Consider the following 23,381-nt stretch of genomic DNA (forward strand, 5'->3'; position numbering starts at 1 on the left):
CAGACAAAATGCGGCAGACCTAGTGGGCTGAGCCACACTTGGGCGATGCCCGGGCCTCACCAGTACAAGGACTCCTTCTGCATGATGTTTTTAAGCACGCGTTGGTCTTCCTCCCGGAGGCTGCCAAACTCATAGCGGGGGCTGAACTTGTCTCCAGGGGGGCTGGTGAACTTGATGTCGAAGGCAGAGGTGGGGAAGTCAATCTGGGGGACGGCATGAGAGAATGGTGGAGAGAGAACAGGCAGGTGAGTGGGGGCTGCCACCAACCTGGGTCTCCAGCTTCTGTCACACACCAGCATTCCTGCCCTTCTCCTTCCCTCTTTTCCTCCCTTCCCTGGGTTCTTTGTCTGTAAATAAGTCCCCAGATGGGGACTCAGTGATCTCTAAAGTCCCCTCCAGCTGTAACTTCCAGCAAAAAATGAGAAGGAAACAAAGAGCAAGAGAGAAAAATGGGAAAGAGAGAAATTGGGCTAAGATGCATCCAGGTGAGGGGCCAGCCGCAGGCCAGGACTCTGAACAGAAGCGTTGCCAGGCGGAGCCACTGGGAGCCTCCAGTGTGGTCCTGTAGGGCACTGCTGCCTGATGGGATGTGGGATCACATGCCAGGGAGGGCCCTATGGACTCTAAAGCCCGCGATATTCAGTCCCCTTGTTCTATGCTGCCAGATGGTCATCCTCCTAAAATGGATATCAGAGCTGAGTGAGCCAGGACTCGAAAGGAGTTCTATGTTCCCTCATTCAGCAAATGTTCATTGAACCCTATTATGCACCAAGCATCATTCTAGGCCTGGGCAGAGAGTAGTAAATAAGACACATAGAAACATCTGCTTTTCAGAGCTTTCATTCTATTATCATTCCATTTCATTCCATACCCACTTTGACATTCCATATTCCATATCAAAGCAACTCGTGACCACAAGAAAGGGGAGCCAGAAACTAGACCTTGGGCCTGACCAGTTCCTCCTCCTGCCCCCAGAGAATGGGTCCAGCCCACTAGAGCATGGAGTGACTGGCTGAGGGAAGGTCCCCCACACACACCGAGGGCACGGCTCAGATTGGATCAGACTTAGTAATATGAGGGTTCAATATAAGGGACTCCGAGGAGCTGAGCCTTGGATAGGGAGGGTCTCAGACCCTGCCTTCAGGCTCCTAGAAATCAAAGTTCACCTCCGGCAGATGGGACGTAGATTCCACAGAACTCGCACTCCCACTCCGGGTCTAACCATATTCACCCCGTGGCCTCAGTCACGTCATCATCCCATGCACAAAATTCCAGCCCAAACCGCAGGGGAGACTTGGAGCTGATCTGGAGTGGTCCTGATGGGTGGGCAGGAGGGAGGGACTGGGCTAGGGTCTCACCTGCAGAATGACGCTATCCGGCTGGTGGAAATTAGGTGCACTCCAACGGGCACTGGGATTTTCCTGTGTTGCTGGCCATAAGCCCAGAAGCTTTCGGCCACAGGTCAGGACTCTAAGGAGGATGGAGGGTGGGCTGAGCCAAAAAACCCAGTGGCTGAGATGGTTCTCTTCTGGCTTCTTGATTCAAAAACCTGCCTTCTTCTTGAAGCCGCCACCCAGCTCCTCTCTCTCATTCTTCCCTCAGACATGGCCTGTTCCTTCTTCCAAGTCTTAGAAAAGCCCACCCCATCCAGGAAGCCTTTCTGAGCTAACCACACCCTGGTCTGGATGGCATGGTGGCAGGGATGCCTTCATGAGGTAGAGAGCTGGACTAGGTGACCTCTAAAGTCCTTCCAGTGACAAGAGCAAATAACACGTTACCCAAACATTGCACTTCCATGCCCCTGCCCAACCGTGCTGTGCCACCAGTCCCGCCCAGTAACCCTTGGTTACATCAATTGTCCTGGTCTCTCGTGCTGTGCCCTGGTCCTCTCCACCAGGGCTGGGACCCTCTGGACCCTGTTGGTGAGCCTCACATGGCCAACCCTTCCAAGGGGCAGTGGCCAGTACGGCAGCCAGGACCCTCTCTCTATCCCCCTCCTTCCCTTCCAAGGCCAAGCAGCTGCTGCCGGGGGCCACATACTGCCTGAAGTTGAAGAGTGGGGTAGTGACCCAGCCCAGGGCTTCAGGCACCCGCCGCTGCTTATTGGCCTCCGAGGAGCCGCCAGCTGGGGGGATGGGCAGAGCATAGAGAGTGGCACACAGCAGGGTCTCCCGAGGCAGCCGGTTCACCTGCACGGGGAAGCAGATCCTAGGGAGGACAGGAAACCAAATCAGACAGTGCTGCCCTTGTGGCTTCAAGGGACAGGCAGCCCAGGAAGTTAAGCGGAGGCTGAGAACTCGTCCTCCTCTAGGATATCGGATGTGTTCCCTGGGGAAGCCTTCCTGCAGAACGAGGACATGTCCCAAACTGGAGGCAAAACTCCACTGGATGCTCCCAGAAGCAGAGGATGGTATCTTCGCAGCCTCTCAGCAGAGCGAGGCAAACGCTCTGATTCTGAGGCTACGCACGGCGCCCAGACAGAACTCACTGCCAGAGCCGTCTCAGCGTTCGGGGGACCACAGGCCCCACTGTAAGCCATGTGCCTCCCTCGTTTTAGCATTCCTGCAGGGGTCCACCAGGAAGCTGCTCCTTTTGACACTCCTTTTCCATGGAAGTATCCCCACCCTTCCCCCACTTCATGCCGCTGATAGGAACCAGGAAGCAGCAGCAGCGAGTTCTTGGCCCTCATGCACACCCCTCACGGGCCTCCTGCCTGTCTCTCCTCTCCCGGCCCCTTCTCGAACTAACCTCCGGGCCACAAGACAGTTGGTTCCCACCCTAAAACATTTTCAAAGCCAAAGGGATAAAGAGAAGGGGCTTCCCAAAGTCCCCAGGGGAGGGGGTGAGAAAGTAGCCTGGTAGGGCCAAAAGCGCAGAGAGTAAGCCTTGCCACTGCCCAGCCCAGGTGTTCCCTCTGCCTGAGCCATGCCCGCCACTCCCTCCAAGCTCAGGACAAGGAGCTGGGGTTCGGTGAGGCAGAGAGGGGAGGGCAGCTGTGGAAAGAGAGGGAGGACCCACATTACCTTTCTGGGAAGCTGTCCCTGGGCCAAAATCCACAATGTCACACCCTCCTGGCCGGCACAAGGCCAGCAGCTTCTATGCCAGAGGCCACAGAGGCAGGGCGGCCACCAAGGGCAGCAGTCTCCCTCCACTGCTGCCCCTCACTCCTCCAGGGAAATCGCCACCTAGATGAGGCACTCCCTCCTGCCAGAGACTGGCAGAGCCCAGCTCTGTCCCAGCTGCCCCTACCCTTGGGGGCCCACAGCTATAATTAGGGCCCCTCCAGCTGCCAGCAGATATGCTGGCCAGCGCTTGGCTAGGGGTGGCAGCGCACGGCTGCTGGGCCTATTTTGAGAGGGTAACTGACCCCAGCACTGGTGCAGTGAGAACCAGCTGACCCCAGAGCAGAGGAGACAGCGGGTCCTGAGCCCTCCCTTTTTTTTTACCCAGGAGGCAGCTAACTTCACATCTGGAGAAAACGGGGTGTAAGGAAACTTTCTAACTGAAACCCTAACCCCTAGACCTAGCCAACGCCCCCTTCTCCTCAGTTCTCGAGTATCTCTGGCATTCCAAAACCTCCCCACAGACCTTCAGCCAGGGTCATTCAGGATAACCGGAATAGTGGCTGCAGCCCTGAACCTCCTCCCTGTCTGAGAAACCCCTCTGCTTCCTTCTGCAACCCATTCCTCAACAGCACATCACGGGGACTGCCTCTTCCAGGAAGGACTCCTAGGATGTGCAGGTTCCAGTCCTGGCTCTGCCACTCACAACCGTGGGCAACTACTCACATCTCTGTGCCTCAGTTTCCTCATCAGTGCAAAGGGGACAGAGCTCCACCTGTGTGATAGGTGTGCCCCTTGTCCAGGCACTCTCTGTTATGTGGCACTGTGGCTACGACACTGGCACTGGGCTACGTGGTCAGTGTTTTTGTGCACAGATATCTCCATCTATCAGTTACTGTCTAAGTCACTTGCAACAGAGAAACCAGAACCCAGAGGGCTCCCCCAGCTAAGAAGAAAGCATTGATGATGTGCTCGGTATTGTGCCAAGTTCTTCACTTGCAATGTCCCACCTGCTCTCAAACAATCCTGTAGGGTAGGCCCTAGGACCACGTCCACTTCTGGCTGAATGACCTGCCCACGGCTGCATCTACAGTAAGGAGGGAGGATGACTGAACCCGGAGCCTGTGCTCTGAGCCCTACACTGCAGCGCCTTCTCCCAAAGACCTTGGTCTTGACCATGAAAGTGCGAAGAGGTCTCCCATGGAGCATCTGGATAGGCAGGGCTTGCTCCACAAGGTGCTAGGCAGGGATCCAGCCCTCTGGGACTGGGGGCAGAGATCTCAGACAGGGAGCGGAATGAGACCCAAAGGCCAGGCTGCTTCTTTACCTCCGATACTCCATGGGAAAAGGGTCTAGGCCACTCTGGTGGGGCTGTCCGGGCCGGAGCACTGCATAACACCCCTCCCTTGGCAGCGGCAGGGACTGAGGCCGGAGGCACCCAAGGGTTGGTGCAACTCCAGAGTCACTGAAGGCAGCCATCCTGCCTCCAAGGCGGTTCTCTTGCCCTGGAAGCTGTATGACTAAAGGACTTTATCTACACCTTTACTCTTCTAAGAATTATGCAGGTGTGAAGACAGGAGAAAGGGTCTGCCTTCCCAGTTGTCTACCTGTAAAGCGAGCATCTCCAGACTCAGAGCATCTTGGGACTCTGTCTACCTATTTCAGCATCCTTAGCCTCCCCAAGGGCCCTCTGCACTCTTATCCATCTGCACTCCAAACACTGAAGTTGCAGTTTTGCTCTGTAAATAAGGACTCAGATGTAGTCACTTCTGGGGAAGCGAAGCTGGGGGCAGCAAACACGGGGCTTTCTGACTGTCTGGAGGGAGGGCAGTGCACAGCCCAGAAAGGCCCAGGCAGGCAACACCTGCAGTGCCACCCTCTGAAGCATGCTCGCCTCCATTTCCTTCCTGCCTTGCTTGGCTGATGCTTACCTTCCTGACAGCAGGTTACTGTTAATAAACCGTGATTAATACCATCTTGTGCTTGTGGTTACATGTTTATATTTATAACCTATTTCATTTCAATGTCACAACTGCCTCTGAGTTAAAAAAAAAAAATGTCCCCACATTACAGTTTGAGAAACCGAGGTACAGAGAGGCCAAAGAGACCCGAGGACTAGAGACAGAGCTAGAAAGGGAGCCCGGTTCCCGTGGCTCCAAGCCCACTGTCCTCCCTCTGGACACCCTTCCCTTCTCCATCTGTATGAGAGAAAGCACAGCTCCCTGTCCCTATTCTATGGAAACCGTGGGAGGAAGGGAGAGGATGAGAGTCCCTCAGACTAGTTAAACCTTTGAGGGGAGACAAGATCAAAATGATGAATGATTATTAAAACTAGTAATCAACAACCAACACTTGTGTAGCCCTTCGCGGTTTACGAATGGCCTTTATGGACACTTCTCATTGGAGTCTCATAAGTTGAGAGGTAGAAATTATACTTGTTTCCATTTAAGAGTTAGGGAAGCAGAGACTCGAGAGGCTGATTGACTTGTTTGGTTAGGGTTAGTGACAGGAGCCTGGTTTAATCTCCGCAGGCAGCCCTAGTCCCAGTAGGGATGGATGTGCAGTGGCTGGGCAGGGAGCCTGTGGGAGGGCTTACTGCTGGTCCCAGATGATGAGGTGGAAGAGGTACTTGGAGAAGTGAGCCCTTCGGGTCTGCAGGGGGCTGCACAGCTCCTTGCCGCCGTGGCTGAGGGAGCAGGAGAGGTAGAAATCTTCATAGCTACAAGAGAAAGGAGGCAGGTCAGGACAATCAGCTCCCAAACCCCATCCCAGTCACCCAACCTATGCCATGCTCCGTTTCCCCTGGAAAACTCCTCTGGTCTCTGGGCACTGTAACTAGGGGTCACTGGATTTGCGGAAGTGTGCTCCGGGAGAAGCAACTCAATCTGGATCCCTCTGCCCAGCTTCAGGCTCCAGGCTAGCTCCACGCTTTTTTCTTCCTTCCTCATCAGGAACCAGCCACGGAGCCGCCTCCTCAGTCAGCTCCAGCCCATCGGGTGCCGGATGCGCAAGCGCATGAGCAGGTGAGAAGGGTTGGGGAGGAACGACATATGCCGACATGAATGCCAACACATGGGAGTCCCTGTGGCTCGCGACAGGTGCCTGACAGAAGAAGTCAGAGAAGGCCCTGGTTTCCCAGGCTGCCTCCTTTGTTCTCCGCCAGTCGCCCAGAGGAATACATTAACTGAGGAACAAAGAGTGAAGGGAGGGGTTCCGGAAGGGGCGGGGGGAGGGGGGGCGGCGCAGAGCCGCATGCCTACTCCCCGGGCCTTGGATGCCAGGGGACCCTGCAGAGGAGCCAAGGATTACAAAATGAACGTGCCCCTCCACCCACCCCTGCAGGCCTAAGGACTCCAGACAAAGGGTCATCTCCCACCTCCCCGCCCCTCCCACTGTGTGTCTGCAGCAGGGCGCAGTCATTGGCCGTGGGGCATGCACTCGATCTGGGAAGAGGCCATCTGTCGCCCTGTCTCCCTCAGCTAGCCTTGGATGGGAGGGGGCAGGGATGCCGTTGCAGCCAGCACTGAGAGGGAAGGACAGGACTGACCGCTGCTGCTGCCTCCTCTCCTCTCCTAGAGGACCTTCTCTCTCCTCTGGGGTGTCTCAGCCCACGGCCCCCTCGAGCACATGGCTCACCCCCTCAGCCCCAGTGCACTACAATGCCACAGAGCCTAAACTTAAGACAGCCGGGTCATGCAGCTGGAAGAGCCCATCTGAGTCTAATGCAGCTCGCTCCCTGGAGGCCATTCAGCAGTGGACTGACCTGGTAGCCCAGGTGATGGGGATGCGGTGGGTGGCATAGACAGTGAAGGCCAGGGGCCCAGAGAAATGGCAGGCCTCCTGGACCAGGTCATGCTTGCGGCTCCCGTGCACTGCTGTCTGGAAGTCTGCGTTGAACGCGTTGCAGTACAGCTCCACCAGGTCCAAGATGGCAGCTGTCAGGGCTTCCACGACCTTCTCTGTGAAATGCAGGGGTCAGAAGGAAAAGTTGTGAGACCTCACAAGCTCCATCTTGTTGCTATGGCACTGACTAGGATGGGACACCCTAGGACAGCAGGCCCCAAATACCAGTAGGTTTCTCATAGCTGGGGCAAAGCTCATCCAATGGTGGTGGGATGAGAAAAAAGCAGGCGCATGCCATGAGCTTCTCATAAAATGGTAGATTTTAAAGTTTAAACATTGTCCTTATTTTTATGTATTGATACCTATTTAGTGTTAAATGTCCTTTCTTTGGGGAAATAGTGGAAATAATAATAGTCACTTTAAAAAAGTCACTGCTTGGCAAAATAAAAGCTGACAATTTCTATGTTGGTCCTCAAAATAATACTTTTTGGGACATTTTGTTGGTCCATGAAATCCAAAAGATTGGGACTCAATGACCGAGAATGCCAGAGATACGGGCTTTGTAGGACAAAGTTCTGCTTGAAAAGACTCAAGGGGGAATCCTAGTAAAAAATTCTTTATCAGCTTCTCCTCAGGCCCATCCTAAATTGGAAACGCAGGGGTTATGAGCCATCTGGAGAATAATCATAGCCTCTCCAAGTGAGAGTTTTCCCATCTGGAACCCAGGGCTCACTTTGTCTCACCCCCCACCCCACCACTTATACCACCTCATCACCATCTCCCAGGGACACCACAGGAATAACCAGTAAAGAATTGAGAAAACATTTTGTGGGAAGAAATGTGCTCTCCAGCTGTGTCCATGCCTCCTATAGGAAAACACACACACAGAGGCAGACGTGGACCCATAAATCAAGGGGGCCTGGGAGAAAAAGGAATCTGGGAAGAGACCAGTTTTCAGCTGCCCCTACTGGAAAAAGATGGAGAGCAGTTCCCTTACCTCGGTTTTCCCTCACAGCCAAGACTGTGGGATCCTGTGGGGGGGAAGGGGAGAGAGGGGAGCATCAGGGCCATGGCCTTTTCCATCACAGCTGGAAGAAGGGCTTTTCACAGCTGTGCTCATCTGGACCAGAAGGGGCTGAAACTTGAGGAGCAGAGATCCCCCAGGGAGGATAGAGGAATGGTTTGTACCAAATCCATGTGGTAGACAGTGTGAGGCAGACCAAGGGCAAAATCACCATGTCCACCCAAATGAGACACCCCAACCCTCAGGCCTCTCCACTTCAGATCACAGAGCCCACTGTGCTGGCCCTGTCTGCTCAGCACACGGCCCCCCACTGTGGAGTCACGGAGTCCCTGGCTTGAGGGAGATTTTGGTTTTGCTCCCTGCTGGACATGCAAACTGCCCAATGGCTCAGGGACTGTGAATAAAGCCTTGCTGGAACTGGGCTCCCAGCAATCAGCCCCAGGGGGCAGACCCCAGCCCACCCTCACCCTCAGGAAGAGGGGACACACTTGGCATCCATTCCCAAGAACTCCTGTGGTTGAACTGTTCACACACACAAGATGGAGGTAGAGAGAAGAGCCCTTTAGGGGGTGGACACCTCATCACAGGTAACTCCTCGGGTCCCCTTGCCCAGGTTCATCCCTGAGCCCATTACCTTCTGAATCTTGGGCTGCATGCGGGAGGGGCAGGGGGGCAGCTGGTTGAGAGCACTGGTGATCTCAGGAGTTTCCACCGCGGCCAGGGCGTTGCAGATGGCCTTGACAGACTGGACCACCCTGTCAGCCTTCAGCGGGAAGTCCCCCTGTGGGAGGCAGCAGAGTAAGGCTAGCGCTCTGGGCCTCCAGCGCTCACAGTGTTGAAGGAACCGGTTTGGGGGAGCAGGGCTCATGATCCCCAGGAGTAACTAGTGGAACCCATGCTTGATTTTCAACATCTAGTATCAGCGAACAATTGCTCCTAGTGATTAAGTGGCCCCACAATTCTTTCAGCCATCTCCCTCACCTGCCCCTACTCTCAGCCTCCCTTCTCAGCCAGCCTACTCACACTACACAAACACATACAGGTCTCCCCAGAGACGTGCAGTTTCAAGAAAATCAATCCACAGGGAACAACAAGGAGGCCGGAGACCACCCTGGGCTCCACTTGCCCTCCAGGCTTACTTCTCCTGCTTCCACCCAGTTTCCAGATGAGTCTCATCTCAGTTCCAGGCATGCTGCACCATCGGCTCCCCTCTGCACACTGGCCCCTGCAGTCTTCCCATTTGGAATTCCTCCACCTGCCCTGCCCTGATTACCTCTGTAAATTCAATCAGGGACCAGCTAAAATCCAGCCTCCTTCCCACAGCCGTCCCAGCCAGTGCCCTCTCTCTCCCTCTCCAAGAGTGCTTGATTAACTCATGTACCACCCTGTTCTGCCTACTAATAGCTTTATGACGCCATTTTTCTAGCAGGAACACAAGCTCCCTGAGGCTAAGACAATTCTCATGCTTTTCTACCCACAGCAGCCACTAACACAGGACCAGATTAGCACAGAAAAGGTGTTCAGAGAACTTCCCCTTGTCACTGTACGTGTTGGAGCAGAGGCCACTAGAGAAGGGATTTGGGCAGTGGTAGGGGTTGAACGAGATATAATGCAGAGCTCCCCAACAGGGAGGAGTCCAGACCACTATTAACCAGATCAATGAGACAGGGATTATTTCACTGTGAGCTAAAGTTCACTGTCTGAGCTTCATTAGCTTCAGGATATTTCGGGCAAAGATTTTGAGGCTTTAAGCTCCATGTGAGTCCAAGTGGGGGGAATCTTGGCCCCTCCCCACATTTGCGACTCTCACCTCCCAATGGTTTTCCACCTGTGACTCCAGCACATCAGAACCTCTCCAGTCAGCGGTTCCCGGGCCTTGCTCACAGGGGGCAAACTCCAATGCACCTCCAAGGCCAGCAGCTAGGGCGACAACTCTACGTCCCTTAGCTTTGGAGACGCCCTACTCCAGAAAGACGGATCGGGCCACAGTTCCTGCCCTACTTCTCCAAAGGAGCAGAGCCCCTCTCTCCACACCTGCCAGCTGTCCAAGAGCCGGCAGTCTTGGTTCGCCCATGAGCTAGGGGAATGAAAAGAAGGGCTCTGCTGATAGATTTTCAGTATCTTTACTCCAGGTCCCTGTAGGGCTGGCTGATCCCAGGAGGATGGGGGGAGGCGGGAGGAACTCAAAGTGGCTGGGCCAGCCCAAGGATTTGTACTCACATCAGTCAGCAGGAAGGCATCCACCTCATTGTGGTAAGTGTCGAACAGAAGACTCAGGGCCTGCCTGGGGAGTTGGGGACAGGGAAGAGTCATAGGAGAGGTCAGGACAGACCCAGTGTACTGGGACACCCATTCTCTCCCTCCCTCTCCACAGCTCAGGAACCAGGCTCTGGTTTAAAGGGACTCCCCCTCTTCCCATATGTCCCATGGAGGGCAAGTCCTTTCCACTTTACCACCTCTCACTTGGAGAATGATGGCAAAGTCCTAGAGGGAAGAAATATAACATGCCCTCGAGTGAGGATCTTCCCCATAAGACTTGGGCCCCAAGCCCTGGCACCTGCAAGAATCCTGGGGCCCTGGCAGAAAGGCGAGCAAGGGTATCTGTGGGGTCCCCACACAGTTCCTGCTTGGCCCACATACAAGATGGCACCCACTCTCACCTGCTGATGGTCTGTTTGACTGGCCTCTCTTGCAGATGGATGAGGTAGTTCAAGGTGGAGGGGCTCTGGTCATCATTCACCTGTGTAAGAAGTACCCTATTCAGAGAGAGGTGGTACCTTTCTCTCAGCCCAGCACTCCTACCCTATCCCACCTCCTGTATTGCACATCACCCTCTGTCCACTCCACCTCCCCAACCCTGTGCAGCCATCGACTCCCCCTGCACGAACCGTGCGGGCCAGGTCACTGCGTACAGCTTTCTGCTCCATCAGCTGTAGCCGAATGTCGATGTCAAACTTGCGGCAGTATTGAATGTACTCATGGCTGCCCAGGGCATGCTTGCTGGTGGGGTAGGGGGACAACAGCATTAGCATCCTGGGGACTCAGTGGGAAGGGGCTGCATATCTGAGCTTGGGCAGAGTGACAGGAGAAGAGGGTAGGGGGAAGTGATACAGGGGTACCTGTGCTGAGCCCCCTGCCTTAACTCCTGGAAAATGTCACAGTGGAGGTCTGTCTAAAGAAAAGCCACCTAATACACTTCACCCTTGGTCTGTGCAAACGTCGACTTTCCTAGGCGCTTATTACCTGTGTCATTATCACTGGTTCACTCCAGAGGAGGGAATTTCTGGAGGGCATGGGGAACAGAGGGACTTCTCAGGGGTGGTGTTTAAAGCCCGTTCTCTTCGCTGTGGTGTATGGGACATGCCGGAAGTCAGCCTGTGCTCAAGCTTGGGCACGGGGCTCAGGAGTGACACTCTCCCACCAGGATCCTCTGTCTCCCACCCTCACTATTACCAACTGGGTGCTAAGGCCAAGCGAAGCCTCAAGGCTCCAAGATTCCAGGTCTGTTGTTCCCAAGCCCATCCCAGATCTGCTTCTCCCCTCCCTGTGGATGACCACATAAACCCTCCATGGACTCCTAACCAACAGCCACCTGCATCCCATTCCCACTGCTCAAGTGCCAACACGTGAGACCCCTCCCTAGTTTTGGAGAAAGAGGCCTAGGGAGTCCCTCTGTGATCCAGCCTTTTCCTCCCTCCCAAATCACACCTTAGTCAGAAAGAAAACCCAGGAGAAGGGCAGAGCAAGTCCCTCTTCCAGGCTGGCGCTGCAAGCCTGGGCTGGGTCCCAGCAGCTGGCAAGAGAAGCCAGGAAGGGGCTTCCTCCTCAGCAGAGCTGGGACTCCAGGCCAGAAGTGGAGGGGAGAGGAGAGGCAATGAGGGAAGGGAAGGGCTATGTGCAGAAGCCAACAGAGGTGCCCGGGCCCAAGGCCAGTCTGGGTGCACCTAGGACTAAGGGGGTTCTCCACACCCTGAGGCGCCAAGCCTCTGATCTAGGCCCCAACCTACTAAGACTAAGCTGCAGCCCAATCCTGGGGGTGGAGAGGCTGGACTGTGGGGTGGGCCCAGTGGGAGTGCCTGAGAGGAAGGAAGAGTGGTGGGGGGGAGTGGCAGGAACCCAACCCTCCCCTGGGACTGTCTCAAGGTCCTTATCTGAGAGCAGCCTACATCCTGGACCCACCACGCCCCCGCAGCTTCAGCCCCTCCTGCTGGGCAAGGGGAGGAAACCGCAGGGCTTGGGAGCTGGCAGCTTTCTGGAAGCCCCAAAAGGTCCTTTCCACCCTCACCCCAAGGCAGCAGCCTTGTGCTCAGGGGGCCAGGCTTTTCTGTTGGTGGGTGGGATGAGAAGACCCTCGGTGGGAGCAGGGCAGGGGGCTCCTAGACTGAGTCATGGACACAGGTCCCTGGGGACTTGCCTGACCTCTGTGGAAGGCTGCCTATGTGTGTGAAAGGAAGAGTGGGAGAGGCACGCCACAGGACCACCAATCCTGTCCACCCTGCCTGGTCTGGGCAGGAAGTCGGGACCTGACAGCTTGTCTACCACCTCTGGACTTGGGACCCAGGACTTAGGGTAGCTGCGAGGGAAATGGCAGTATCCATCTAAGCCAGATCCAACACATTCCTCTCTTTGGACTTGTCCTACCCTGCTAATATTTATTGATTGCTCATCGGGTCATTCTCACATTTAATCCTCACTACATTTTACAGAAGAAACTGAGGGTTAGGGTTTCACAACTAGTAGGTCACAAGCCACAAGCCAAATCAGCCACATTGGTGTGGTCCACTATGCCCTGCTCCCTTATAAGAGTGGCAGGCTGCCCAGGGCGCTCCCTGCAGCGAGATCCTGAATCTAGGACCCGTTCTTATTTCTCCAGGGGAAAGCGAGACACAGAACATGTCTGAGCATACTCCTGGAGTTGTGCCACGCAGGGCCCTGCCCCTCCCCTTTCCCTCAGCTTCCCAGTTGAGGGCGCAAAGGTCAGGAAGCACCTATGATGCAAAGGTTAAAGAAAACTAGCCAAGAATGGCTTGAGCTGTAGGTCAACCATCCTTGCACCTGGACCTGGATGTAAGAGAAACAGCACGTGGTGGAATGCCCCAGCACTCCTGGAACCGAGAGGCAGGCCTCTGCTTCCCCTCTCCAAGGCCTGCTTTCTCCAGGTGGCCAGGGGTAGCAGGCATAAGCAACTGGAAGCTTGGAGAGGAAGCAGATCCCTTTATTTCCCTATCTGCTGCTCTCTGGCTGATCCCACAGTCTGCACCCAGCGGCACCCCTGGGGGGTGCAACCCCCTCTGACGAGCACTCCAGGACCCCAGGGCAGTGGAAGGGGACAGCTGTGGCCAGTCCACATCAGATGTCCAGGGAGGCTGCCTGCTGCAGAAGGCACTGGATGGACGGCAGGGTAACCAGCGCTCATGCCAGCAGGGAAAGGCTTGTCGGCAAGGGAAGGGGGAGGAGAGAGCAACGATGATTTCTCCCCCAGGTTCACAAGGGTACTTCTGCCCAGTTCCTCCTGCCCCTGGCCATAAAGACATCACACATAATCTAGGGCAGGAGAAACAACCCCACAGGCCCCCCCACCCCCATACACACATCTATCCACATGCAGAAGTCTGCAAGCAGACAGGACCTTTTCTTTGCCTAATCCCAGCTCCAAGCTCTTTCCACAGCAGATTTGGCTCAGGAAGCTGGCCAACCCCGCTGGAAGAGGGAGCTCCTGGGGAAAGTGCGACGTGGCTGCAAGTGTGCCCAGAAAGCAGGAGTCCTGACTGTGGGATTGGGGTGGGACTGCCAGCTCCAGCCTGGATCCCAGCACCGCCCCTATGAAGTCCCCTCACAATCCTACTATCCAAAAGGCAGGCGCTGCCTCCTATCCTGCTTGTCTCCACCAGTTCACTCACTTCTGCAGGAACTCCTCCAGCCCACAGGGCTTCAGGACAAAGTCACCCACGTCCACATCCCTCAGCTCATCATGGGTGTAGCACAGGGTCTGGTAGATGAGCAAGTCGACAGTGGAGGAGCCTGTAAGGAGTGGGCAGGGGAAGCAATAATGGGGGGCGCTGGGGCAGGCGGGGCTCAGCGTGCCCACCCCAATCCCCCACTCCTGGCTAAGCATCCTCCAGCCCCATCACCAACCAGATAAGGCAGGCGCACACACACTTTTGGGGTTGAGGAAAGTGACTGTGGACCTAAAAAGCTGGCCCCAGAGCCAGTCCCCCAAAGGGGTTTCCCTACTGCCCGTCATCTGGGCCATGAGGTGGGGTGGGAATTAAAGCCAAAGGAGGCTACAATCCAAAACACAGTCATCCCCACCCCACCTCCAGGGATGGTCACCACCCACTGACTTACAGTTGCAGGTAAAAGTGAGCGGCTCCCGCAGGCTGTCACACAACACAGTCACCTTCAGGTTGACCTCATCCCCAAGATGCTCCGGGCTCGGAGTGACGGCACTCCAGACATATCCAGTGAGGGAGTAGTCTTGGACATCAGAGCCAGATCGGAGGCTGTGCAGGAAGAGAGGGAGAAGGGCCCTCGCTGTGCCTTCAGAAAAGAGCAATGACAAGAGGCCCCAGGGCCCCTCTGTCCCCACTCAGCCTGGCCCTCCGGGTCTGCAGGCCAGGATGGGGCCCTGGGGAGGCAGCTCGGGGAAACTGTGTCTTGACACATTTGCTCCAGCTGCAAAATATTTCCCTAGCCAAGCTGGACAGTAGAGATCATTCTAAAAGGGCCAGGCCATCCAGGCTAATTTCAACGGGAAATGTGTCTGAATCCACTTCCTTTCTCTTTTAGCTCCAGATAACACTCTCGTCTCCATCCAGGGTGCATTTGCTACTGAGGGCAACTGAGCCTGAAGCGACTGGGATAATTTGTTAGACAGAGGTTTCATAAATTTTGTCGAAAATGTGAAACTTCTAAGGTTTCAAAAAGCCAGCAAACACCTGTTGTAGGAAGCATCCCACAGCTATGAATTCAGATTTATTAAATATGGCTCTTCTTCCTTCTCAGACAAAGTTCTGGAAGGGGTGGCCCTCCTTCCCAGCCCCCACAACCCTCCCAACCCCTCATCACTCTTTAACTCTTACATATCCAGCATGTGGCAAAACGCAGCAACTTCCTCATCTCTCTCCTCTGAGACCTCAAACAATTCATGGCCATTGGCGACGGCATGGGGCCGGGAGCCCACCTTTAAGAGAAGAGCAGCTGACTCAGTGCCTCTTCCCTCGTGGCATCCCCTTCTCACAAGCTGCTCCCAGATCTAAACTCTTAACTCTAGGTGGAAAGACTTTCTAGGCATTCAACATTCAGTGAAAGGGGCACAAGAAAATATGGGAAATCCAGGAATATATTTATCTGCTGTCCTAGGAGACCAACAGCCAAGTTGAAAAGGAGGACTTGAAACCGTGGCTAGTTTGGATGGGATGGACAAGAGTATGGCCAAACCTCCTTCCGAGGGGCAACGGCACCTAATAAGCTCAATCCAGCATGCTGGGCATTGCACAGCAGTGCTTGGCCGCTGGGCCGGCTCCCTGGGGGATGCTCCCAGAGGCCTGGCATGGAGCTGGGCAGGCAGCTATTTTCCCTGCCCCCGCAGTGACACCAGGGCAAGTGGGCTGCCCAAACCATCCCCAGGGAAGCTGGGCCCCAGGCAAAAGCCTTAACATCCACAGCAAGCCCCGGGGACCCAAAGCAGAGTGACTGAGAGCCCTCGATGGAGGCAATGACTCAGACACATGTGCCTTCTCAGTGGAAGCTATTTGAGGAAGAAGGTGTCAAAGCAGCTTTCTGGGCAGGAGAGAACCTGTGCAAGGCTTAGTTCCCCTCAGCTCCCGAGTCTTCTGGTTCGGAACAGCTGGGATGCCAGAGATCCCACCTGGGCCCCACTTCCTGTCCAAGAGAAAGGGTGTGGTGGTGGGGATTCTCTCAGACAAGACCTGACAGTCTCCCATCACAGAGCTGCTTTCCGTCACCCATGAGGAGTTCTACAGAAGCCCTCACACAAGGCCCGTAGCCCAACCTAGGGAGGAGGAAGTGGGGGGAGCCAGTGCATGACGGGTTTCTGCCTGACAGGCTTCCCAGAGCCGCCAGGGGAGGCCACCCCCAGGGAATGAGGCTGCAGCTCAGATGGAGTGCTAGCTGCATCCGGTAAAGGCAGCCAGTACCAGCAGCTGCTTCCGGGGAGCCCGAGCTCCAGTCTGTGTGCACGACAACACCTCATCTTTCATCCTCCCCCTGGCTGTGCTCACGTCCTCCCCATCCCTCGGGGCAGATGGCAGCTCCAGAGTGTTTCCTCTGAGCGAGCCTCCCTCATAAGCCTTGTTCTCCTGGGTGAGCATGGACGAGGTGCACAGAGGGAAGGGCAGCAGTGGGAGCAGCTGGCATGTGAGGTCCTAACTCTGCCAAGTTCATGCCTGTGTCCCAGTCAAAACAATAGTACCACTGTCAGCAATTAACCCACAAAAGTGAGGCTCAGAGAGAACGCGACAGAGACAGAGACAGAGAGGAGGGAAGGCAAGGAGGGGAGAGAACAGAGTGGCTACTGAAGGCCATCTTCATGCCCTTTCAGTACCACTCACTAGCTCTAGAAGAAGACAAAAGCCACTTACGTTCGCCCTGCTGGCAGGCCCTGGTGGCATCGCCCGATGCTGGCTGGGGGAGTCTGCTGGGCAGAGGCTGACAGCAGGGGTACAAGGCTGACATCTGGAGCCAACCGTGTCCAGGGCTGGCTCCACAGGCCTGGGATAAGGAGGGTCCCTCCGGCTGGAAGCCCGGCGAAGGCGGGGCGGCGGTACAGGCCGAGGGCCTGAGGGGTACCCCCTGCTGGCGGGATGAGCCCCTGCACCGAGCTGAGGTGGGGAAGACCAAGGACGCATTTCCCCCCTAAGAACTGGCAGGAGCTTTCTGCTTTGCCGTAGCTTCTTCAAGGAGACTGGAGCGAGCTCCCTCTCAGAACTCTGCTGACACACAGAGGATGGGCAAGGGCCAGGGAGCGGGGAAAGCAGAGAGAAGGAGCGGCAGAGGTGGCCACCTACCAGGCAGGCCCAGCCCTACGCAGGGAACTCGGAGCAGGGAACAGGAATCTCCCCGTCCCTATAAATAGTGGGAGCAGCTCCACCTCTCAGAGCAGGGCCTTTAAAAAGCCCAGAGCTCTAATGCTGTGACTTATCCCAGGAGCTAATTCTGCTCCGGGGGATTCTCTTAGCAGAAGCACAGGAAGGAAGGACCACGTGGCTTTTCCAGAGTTGTGAAGGATCCCAATTGCTGGGACTTAAGGTGGGAAAGCCCCAGGATCCCTTAGACAATGGGTAAGGAGGAAACAGAGATGGACCGAGGTGGAATGCTGTGCCTGCAGCAGTCAGCAGCCACGGGGTGCCTCTCGACTCCTCTGGGGCCAAGGTCTCCAGGGCCCAAGGGTGACACAAAGTGGCCTTCAGGTCCCACCCATGGAGACGCTGCTTACACTTTTTATTTTTCTTTTTTAAGATTTTATTTTTCCTTTTTCTCCCCAAAGCCCCCCGGTACACAGTTGTGTATTTTTAATTGTGGGTCCTTCTAGCTGTGGCATGTGGGGTGCCACCTCAGCATGGCCTGATGAGGGGTGCCATGTCCGCGCCCAGGATCTGAACTGGCAAAACCCTGGGCCACCGCAGCGGAGCACACGAACTTAACCACTTGGCCACGGGGCTGGCCCCTGCTGACACTTTTTTAAAACAGAAAAAGGATCGAAGTTGCCCTAGAACGCCCACCCTGTGCTTCTATGGAGATACTTTGCTATTTCATCCTATGAACTGATAAAAGGAAAATCACTATTATCATACTGCACATTCTTTCTACGTATTTTCACTGTGCAAAGAGACGGCTGGTGGTGACGGCTGCACAACAAGGTGTATGTACTTCACGTCACTGAACGGTACACTTAAAATTGGTTAAGACGGTAAATTTTACGTTAAAAAGAGAGAAAGAGAGACAAAAAGGGAGACAGAGAGAGACAGGGGGAAGAGAGAGACAGACAGACAGACAGAGAGACAGAGCAGGACAGAGACAGAGAGACAGGCAGAGAGAGACTGAGAGAGACAGAGGGAGAGGGAGACGGGGGGAAGAGACAGAGAAAGAGAAAAGAGAGAGAGAAGAAGCAAGCTTCAGGACAGGAAAGATCGGGCGGTGGTGCGCCTTAGACTTTCGGGCAGGGCGGTTGAGGGGTCTGGACCAAACTCGGGTATTCAGTGGGCATTAAACAATGGCTAATATTATGACTGAGCCTCATTACCACGCAGCATTTTTGGCAGAGCAGAAAGTCAGAAAGCAGAAGCCACTTGCTCCAGTCCACAAGGCCATCTGGCCATAGAATCAAGGAACTCCCACCCCAGTTCAGTCCTTACGTCATGAAGTGGGCATACCCTAGCAACTGAGGTTGCAAAATGCCGGCCCCCAGCAGGGCTGTATTGGCCAAGATACACAAACCCAGCCCTGAGAAGGAGCCACGTCTCCACTGCTGCCCCTCTTCCTCTCCCCACCAGGGCCCAGGGACCTGACGACAGAACCAGAGGGGAGGAGCAAAGAAGAATGAGGGGCTATTCTGTTTCCTAACGACACAAGGAAAGGGGCACAGGAAAAACACAATAAGGTCCTCACCGGAGCAGCAGAAATGCGGTGGTTCGTGCCAGGTGTAGCATTTTTTCGGTTGGCATAGCGGGAGGCATAGGTGCGGGGGGGCACCTGAGGGGGCATGGTCTTGCTCCGGGCCACGGGTTTTCCAGGAGTGTCCTTGCCAAAGTCCAGAGGCCCCCGGCCCTCCTTCCAGCCCCTGGTGGTGTCCCGCAACATCTCTGCATCGTAGGTTGACTTCAAGTTGAGCCGTGTAATTGCGTCATTGATACCATCATAGTCCACACACGCCAGTAGGGGCCCTGGACCCCCACCTCCCCGCTCCTCTTCCTCCTCTAAGATCCGATGCCCTAGCAATTTGCCTGGAGGTTGTTCGACCAAAGACAAAGTGTTGATGTCATTGGGCTGGAAGATCTTGGAGGATGAGGGGGACCCCTTTCTGGGAGGCAGAGGAGGGTTGTCCCAGATAGACACTCGGGGAGGCAGAGGAGGTGGGGACAGTTTCTTGGAAGAGCCATCTACGTCCCCAGGTCCTGGGGACAAAGAGAGCCCCCCATCTGAACCATCAAAGATGTAGAGATAGTCTCCAGCCAGGGAGCCTTTAGGCCAGGGATCTGGGCCAGGCTGGGAGCCCTGGGAGGTAGAGTGGTTGGGTGGCCGTTCTTGTGGGGAGACTGAGTTGTAATTGAGGGTAGGATCGGAGCCAGAAAGACCGCGTAAGAGCTTGAAGTCCTTCCGCCTTCCTGCCGGCTTGCTGTAGAAGTCTAGGACAGGCTCATCCCAGCTGATGAGAGAGGGGTCTGTGTTCTGCTTGGCTCTGCTTTCCTCCTTGTCATGCCGGAGCCGGGACAGAGCATCATACTCCATCTGCAGGGCTTCGGCCATCGCCAGCTCTTTGCGGCTGATGCCCACCGACTCCAGGGACTTCCAGTGTTCTCCATTTCCCTGAGTCGAAGACATAGTGAGGATGGGGGACAGAGGAGACAAGGAAGTCCTTTACTTCCTGCCAAGGTCAGGTCTGCAGGGTTGTGGCATGGTGTCTGGGCACCTGCAGGTAAGGGGTGAAAATATCAATCGTTCAGCCACAAAAAGAGATGTATTAATAATCTGACTTAGGTGACATAATCTGCGCCACTGCCTGTTTCTCCAGTGCCTACAACAGATGGAAAAACACAGAAAAGTGGAGGAAAAAAGAGATACCAAGACAACTTTATTTACCTATCTATTACATCCATCAACCCATCCATTTCTCTATACATGTCTCCATCTCTGGCCCCTAACTCCCAACATCACCTCTCTCACATGTGCCCCAAGGACAGAAGGAGGCACTTTGCATCAGTCAAGAGGAGAAGATGGAAACAAGGGCTCCTCGGCCAGTTTAAAGAGGATAGCTCTCATATACTGCTGGAGGGGAGTGTAAAATGGTACAGCCACTTTGGAAAACAGTTAGCTTCTTGTAAGGGTAATCATCCACCTAGCATGTGAATCAACAATCCTCCTTCTAGTTACTTACCCAAGAAAAATGAAAGATATGTCCACACAAAGATTTGAACACGAATATTCACAGCAGCTTTATTTGTAATATCCCCAAACTGGAAACAACCCAAATGCCCATCAAGAGGTGAACGGATTAAAAAAAGTGTTATGTCAACACAATAGAATACTACTCAGCAACAAAAAGGAATGAGTTATTGACACATGCAATAACCTGGACGAATCTCAAAATAACTATGCTGACTAAAAGAAGCCAGACAAAAGAGTATGAGTATGTAGGATTCCACTTACATAAAATTCTTGAAAATGAAAACTAACATAGGGTGACAGCAGATCAGCGGTTATCTGGGAAGGGACGGAAAGAGGAATGGATTACAAAGGAGCATAAGGGAACTTTTGGGGATGATGAACATGTTCATTATCTTGACTGTGGTAATGGTTTCAAGGCTATACACATATGTCAAAACTTATCAAACTGTACACTTTAACTATGTAGTTTATTGTATGTCAATTATACCTCAATAAAGCTATAAATGAGAAGTACAACAGAGCATTATGAAATAGACCTTATAATTTACTCAGATTGCACTAAAATCCTCCCAAAAGACACCAATAAGAGCAATAAAACAAAGCCTGCCATCAGGTGAGACCCGGGCACCTGATGGACGACAGGTGTGCCAAAACATTGATTTTTTTTCCCTCGGCCCTCCGGAAGGCAGACAGGAAGGGAGGACCCCCAGGCCAGCTGCCTCTGGCTCCAGGCAGCCCCCTGCATTAACGCCAGTGTCGGTATCTTTTTCTTTGGAAGCCATGACATGAAAAAGGTACTGGGGGCTGGCCTGGTGGCGCAGCGGTTAAGTTCACATGTTCTGCTTTGGTGGCCTGGGGTTTGCCAGTTCAGATCCCGGGTGCGGACATGGCAACACTCATCAAGCCATGCTATGGTAGGCATCCCACATATAAAGTAGAGGAAGATGGGCATGGATATTAGCTCAGGGCCAGTCTTCCTCAGCAAAAAGAGGAGGATTGGCACCAGATATTAGCTCAAGGCTGATCTTCCTCAAAAAAAAAAAATAATCATGAACTATATGGGGGCGGCCTGGAGGCACAGCGGTTAAGTGCACACGTTCTGCTTCAGCAGCCCGGGGTTCGCTGGTTCAGATGCCGGATGCAGACGTGGCTCTGCTTGGCAAGCCATGCTGTGGGAGGCGTCCCACATATAAAGTAGAGGAAGATTGGCCCGGATGTTAGCTCAGAGCCAGTCTTCCTCAGCAAAAAGAGGAGGACTGGTGACAGATGTCAGCTCAGAGCTAATCTTCCTCAAAAAAGAAAAAGGCACTGAATGAAAGGCTGTGGTGACAAGGTTAGCCTGGCCCACAGGTTCTCACTCTGCCTGACATTAGAAACTGGGGAACTTTTTAAAAGGACTCCCAGGTACTCTCAAGAGATTCTGATTTATTGGTCTGTGGTAGGGCAGTGGTATTTTTAAAACTCCCCAGGAGATTCTAGTCTGTAGCCAAAGCTGAGAACCATGACCTTTGTATGTTTCAGACTAGGTTGGGGGAAGTAAGTGTGAAATAGTCTGACCCTAGCACCAGCAGCTGAGATCACAATTTCCTAAAATTATCCAAAATTGTTCATTCGCTTGTACTGCCTTACTCAACAAACATACGAAGTGTGTAAATCCTCCTGATTAGCAAGTTGAAAACATCAATAGGAAAAAGGTTCAGATAGATTCTTGGGTGGCAAATTCAATCAGATCCACAATGAGTTAGGACAAGGGCATCCATTCAGCTGATATGCCCTCCTGGGACCCTGGGGCATCTGTCAGGCACAGGTGCAGAACCCCGGCCTGAAGGGCCAGGGCTGGCTCAGGGAATCTTAGGAAGTATTTCCCAAAGATCGAATAGCCAAGCCTAGCCTTAGGGCATACGAAACAGCTCTCTGCTGATTTCTCTGCCAGTTGAGTTTCTCCATCCTTCAACAGCTTAGTTTTGACCACAGAAGGTTAGAGAGTCTTGCTATTTGAAATTCAAAGGTTTTGGATGAGCAGATGGAGATACTCAGAATTTAGATGCCTGGAGCTGGGGAACTGGTCCCAGGAAAAGGAGGTCCTAGCGCTTTAGATGGGAGACACTAGCCAAGCGCTCAAAGGTGCACTGAGCTTAAGCCTTGCAATCCAGAGAAGGACTGTGTATTTCCAGCCCTGAGCGGGGATAAGCAGAGCAGGAAGATTTGCCTTAGCCAGGCACCACTGAGAGGAAACTGAGGCCATTGGAAATAATCTCTCTCAACTTCCTGCCTCTCTTCCCCACCGCCTTATCCACGCTTGCATGCAGCCTCCTTTCCTGTTTTGGTCTCAGGGGAAGGCTGGGCACAAGGCTCAGTGCTCCTGCCCCATCCACGAGGTCTCCTCCAGGATGATGCTGCACACGTCTCGCCTCCCTCTCCTGCATCTCCACCTCTTCTCCTTAACTGAGTCTCTCTCTTCAGCACGTACACATGTTCAAGCTTCTACTACCCTTAAAAAGAAACACCTGCATCCTAAGCACCTCCCCCCACCTCTGTCCTCCAGCTAACACCTCTCCGTTCTTCCTCCCTTCCCAGCCGAGCTTCAGGAGAGTAGAGGACATGGTTCCCAATTCCCTTCCAGTTACTCTTCAACTCACCATAACCTGGCTTCTGCCATCTGCATCCCACTCAACTGCCCCAGCACAACGCCAGGCCACCCAATTCCAGGCATCTCCGCCAGCCTGGACATTGCCGCGGCCCTGGGCTCTACAGACCATTCACTTCTTCCACAACACCCTCTACCCTCTAGCTTCCGTGACACTATTTTCTCTTGTCCTCCCCTTCCTTTGTCCACCCCTGAAACGCTGGTGTTGGCTCCAGATCCCACTCTCAGCCCACCAGGAGCGCGACACCCCGCCGGGCAGTCTCATCTGACCATTTCCTCGTTAACGGCCCACGCGCAGATGATGCCAAATCTGTCTCTCCCCTCTTGTGTTTACGCCCGCCCATATGTCAAACCCCAAATGTCCAAAGCTGAACTATCACCTTCCTTTTTCATTCCCACAACCTTCTCCTCCCCAACCCACTCGCCACTGAGGTGAACGACACCACCCAGGCCCCAAGCTAGAAACCCTGCAGTCATCCTGGATTCCCCCTTCCTTTCACCCCCATATCCAGCCACCAAGGCTGGCCACCTTTTCCTCTTCAATGCTCCCTAAATCTGGTCCTTCTATCCTAACTGCAGCGGCGCTACCCAGGCCTTAGACCTCTTGCTTGCTCTCTTGGGCTGTTACAAGAGCCTCCTCACAGGCCCCCAGCGCCCTCGTCCAGGCTTCCCCACAGAG

General features: G+C 54.2%; 1 protein-coding gene across 6 annotated transcripts in view; it reads right to left on the reverse strand.

Annotated features, from left to right (window-relative positions):
• The window catches only part of PIK3C2B (phosphatidylinositol-4-phosphate 3-kinase catalytic subunit type 2 beta), a 61,676-nt gene that overhangs the window by 22,754 nt on the left and 15,541 nt on the right, over positions 1–23,381 (reverse strand). For 4 of the 6 annotated variants that reach the window (XM_046680754.1, XM_046680755.1, XM_046680757.1 and 1 more), the window contains exons 2-15: positions 18,559–19,579; positions 15,012–15,112; positions 14,278–14,432; positions 13,830–13,950; positions 10,818–10,929; positions 10,590–10,669; positions 10,150–10,213; positions 8,564–8,710; positions 7,903–7,936; positions 6,826–7,021; positions 5,659–5,781; positions 2,041–2,208; positions 1,359–1,470; positions 61–203 (exon numbers count right to left, since the gene is read on the reverse strand). In XM_046680754.1, coding sequence (XP_046536710.1) covers positions 61–203; positions 1,359–1,470; positions 2,041–2,208; positions 5,659–5,781; positions 6,826–7,021; positions 7,903–7,936; positions 8,564–8,710; positions 10,150–10,213; positions 10,590–10,669; positions 10,818–10,929; positions 13,830–13,950; positions 14,278–14,432; positions 15,012–15,112; positions 18,559–19,491 — 2,489 coding nt within the window. In that variant the 5' untranslated portion in view covers positions 19,492–19,579. Of the gene's footprint in view, positions 1–60; positions 204–1,358; positions 1,471–2,040; positions 2,209–5,658; positions 5,782–6,825; positions 7,022–7,902; positions 7,937–8,563; positions 8,711–10,149; positions 10,214–10,589; positions 10,670–10,817; positions 10,930–13,829; positions 13,951–14,277; positions 14,433–15,011; positions 15,113–16,532; positions 16,968–18,558; positions 19,580–23,381 lie in introns of those variants that run through there. The other 2 variants (XM_046680758.1, XM_046680759.1) reach the window with 2 other exon arrangements.

Source organism: Equus quagga, chromosome 13 (assembly GCF_021613505.1).
Source record: "Equus quagga isolate Etosha38 chromosome 13, UCLA_HA_Equagga_1.0, whole genome shotgun sequence".
Taxonomy (NCBI): Eukaryota; Metazoa; Chordata; class Mammalia; order Perissodactyla; family Equidae; genus Equus; species Equus quagga.